The following is a 1,634-nucleotide window of genomic DNA, read 5'->3' on the forward strand; positions in this document are numbered from 1 at the left end:
AGGGCCACCAGCACAGCCATCCTGCCAGCAACACACAGCCTGGATACTACCACTGTGGTTGGCATGACAACACCCAATGTCAAGGCCGGCACAGCGACGCTTAGTCTGGATACCATCGCCAGTGTTGGCATGGCAACATCAGGCCCTGGGTGTCACCACCACCAGGGTGGTCATGGCAACAACGTGGACATGGCTGATGGTGTCAGCTCAGCAAGGTCACCATGGCAAAGGCACCCCGTCACCACAGTCCCATGGTCACCCACCTGTGTGGTGAGCGGGACGCCCAGCAGGAAGCCCACCACGGCCACCCCCAGTGTCACAAAGGTCTTCCTGCGGATGATCCACTCATTGCCCACCTCGTCCACAATGGCCGTGACGAGCGTCTCCAGCAGGCAGAACTGCGTGTGAGGTGAAGGGGGCAGCATGTCACCACCTTGGCCCCACCATGCCATCCCACCCCAACATGCTGGCCCCACCATGCCGCCCCACCATGACCTACTTGTGTGCCCAGACCCAAGAGGATGAGCATGAAGAAGAAGAGAATGGACCAGAGAGGCGAGATGGGGAGCAAGGTGAGAGCCTCAGGGTAGGCAACAAATGCCAGGCCAGGGCCATGGTCGGCCACCTTGGAGACATCCACACCCAGGTGCTTGGCCATGAAGCCCAGGATGGAGAAGATGACGAAGCCGGCGTAGACACTGGTGGCGCAGTTGGTGATGCTGATGATGATGCTGTCCCTGTGGGGAGAGGGATCAGGGCCAGCAGTGGGCTGGAGGGCAGCAGGGGGACTGGGGGACCGCGGCCAGGCACTCACCGGTAGCAGTTGTTGTGGAACTTGTTGTAGGAGGCCATGGTGATGAGCCCACCCCAGGCACAGCCCAGCGAATAGAAGATCTGTGAGGCTGCGTCACCCCACACCTGCAGCGGTGGGGTGGTCAGTGCTGTGCCCCCCAGCCCTGCTCCCCCACAGCCAACCACCACCCCTTGTCCCCTCTCACCTTGGCATCAAGGATCTTGTCCCACTGGGGCGTCAGGTAGTACATGATGCCAGTGAGGGCCCCATCCAGTGTGATGCCACGCACGAAGAGGATGGTGAGCACCACGTAGGGGAAGGTGGCCGTGAAGTACACCACCTGTGGGGCGGCACCTCTGTGGGGTGGGGCTGGGGACAGAGGGTGGGGCCACAGGCAAGGGGTGTGGCCTGGGACAGGGAGTGTTGTTATAGACTGGGGAAGGGATAATGGTCCAGAGTGTGGAGAAGTCCATGGGGAGGGGCTAGAGTCAGGGAAGGAGGGGCCATGGCCATATGGGAGGAGTTGTGCCCATAAGGGGTGTGGCCACATTGCAAGGGGTGTGGTCTTTCCCAGAGTGGGAGGAGCCTGCACCCAAAAGGGGTGGGGCCATGTCCACAATGGGAGGTACATTCCCAATAGAGGAGGGGCTCTGTCATCTGCAGAGGGGGTGTGTCCACACCCAGGGGGCGGGGCCCAGAGGGCACACACACAGGTACCTTCCCCGAGGACTTGACGCCCTTGATGAGGCAGAGGAAGACGACGACCCAGGAGACGCCGAGGCAGCCCAGGAGGGGCAGCCGCACCTCACCCAGGGTCCCGACTGCATCCGACAGGCACAGC

The 1,634-nt window shown here is 62.0% G+C and overlaps 1 protein-coding gene across 1 annotated transcript in view; it reads right to left on the bottom strand.

The window, feature by feature from the left end:
- Nucleotides 1-1,634, bottom strand: part of SLC6A9 (solute carrier family 6 (neurotransmitter transporter, glycine), member 9) — a gene marked incomplete at its 3' end in the record, with an annotated part of 3,268 nt that overhangs the window by 1,190 nt on the left and 444 nt on the right. The window contains 5 exon segments of the mRNA XM_010283773.1: nucleotides 264-398; nucleotides 500-737; nucleotides 815-918; nucleotides 999-1,133; nucleotides 1,511-1,614. Of these exon segments, the coding sequence (XP_010282075.1) occupies nucleotides 264-398; nucleotides 500-737; nucleotides 815-918; nucleotides 999-1,133; nucleotides 1,511-1,614 (716 nt within the window).

This window comes from Phaethon lepturus, unplaced genomic scaffold, assembly GCF_000687285.1.
Source record: "Phaethon lepturus isolate BGI_N335 unplaced genomic scaffold, ASM68728v1 scaffold30393, whole genome shotgun sequence".
Taxonomy (NCBI): Eukaryota; Metazoa; Chordata; class Aves; order Phaethontiformes; family Phaethontidae; genus Phaethon; species Phaethon lepturus.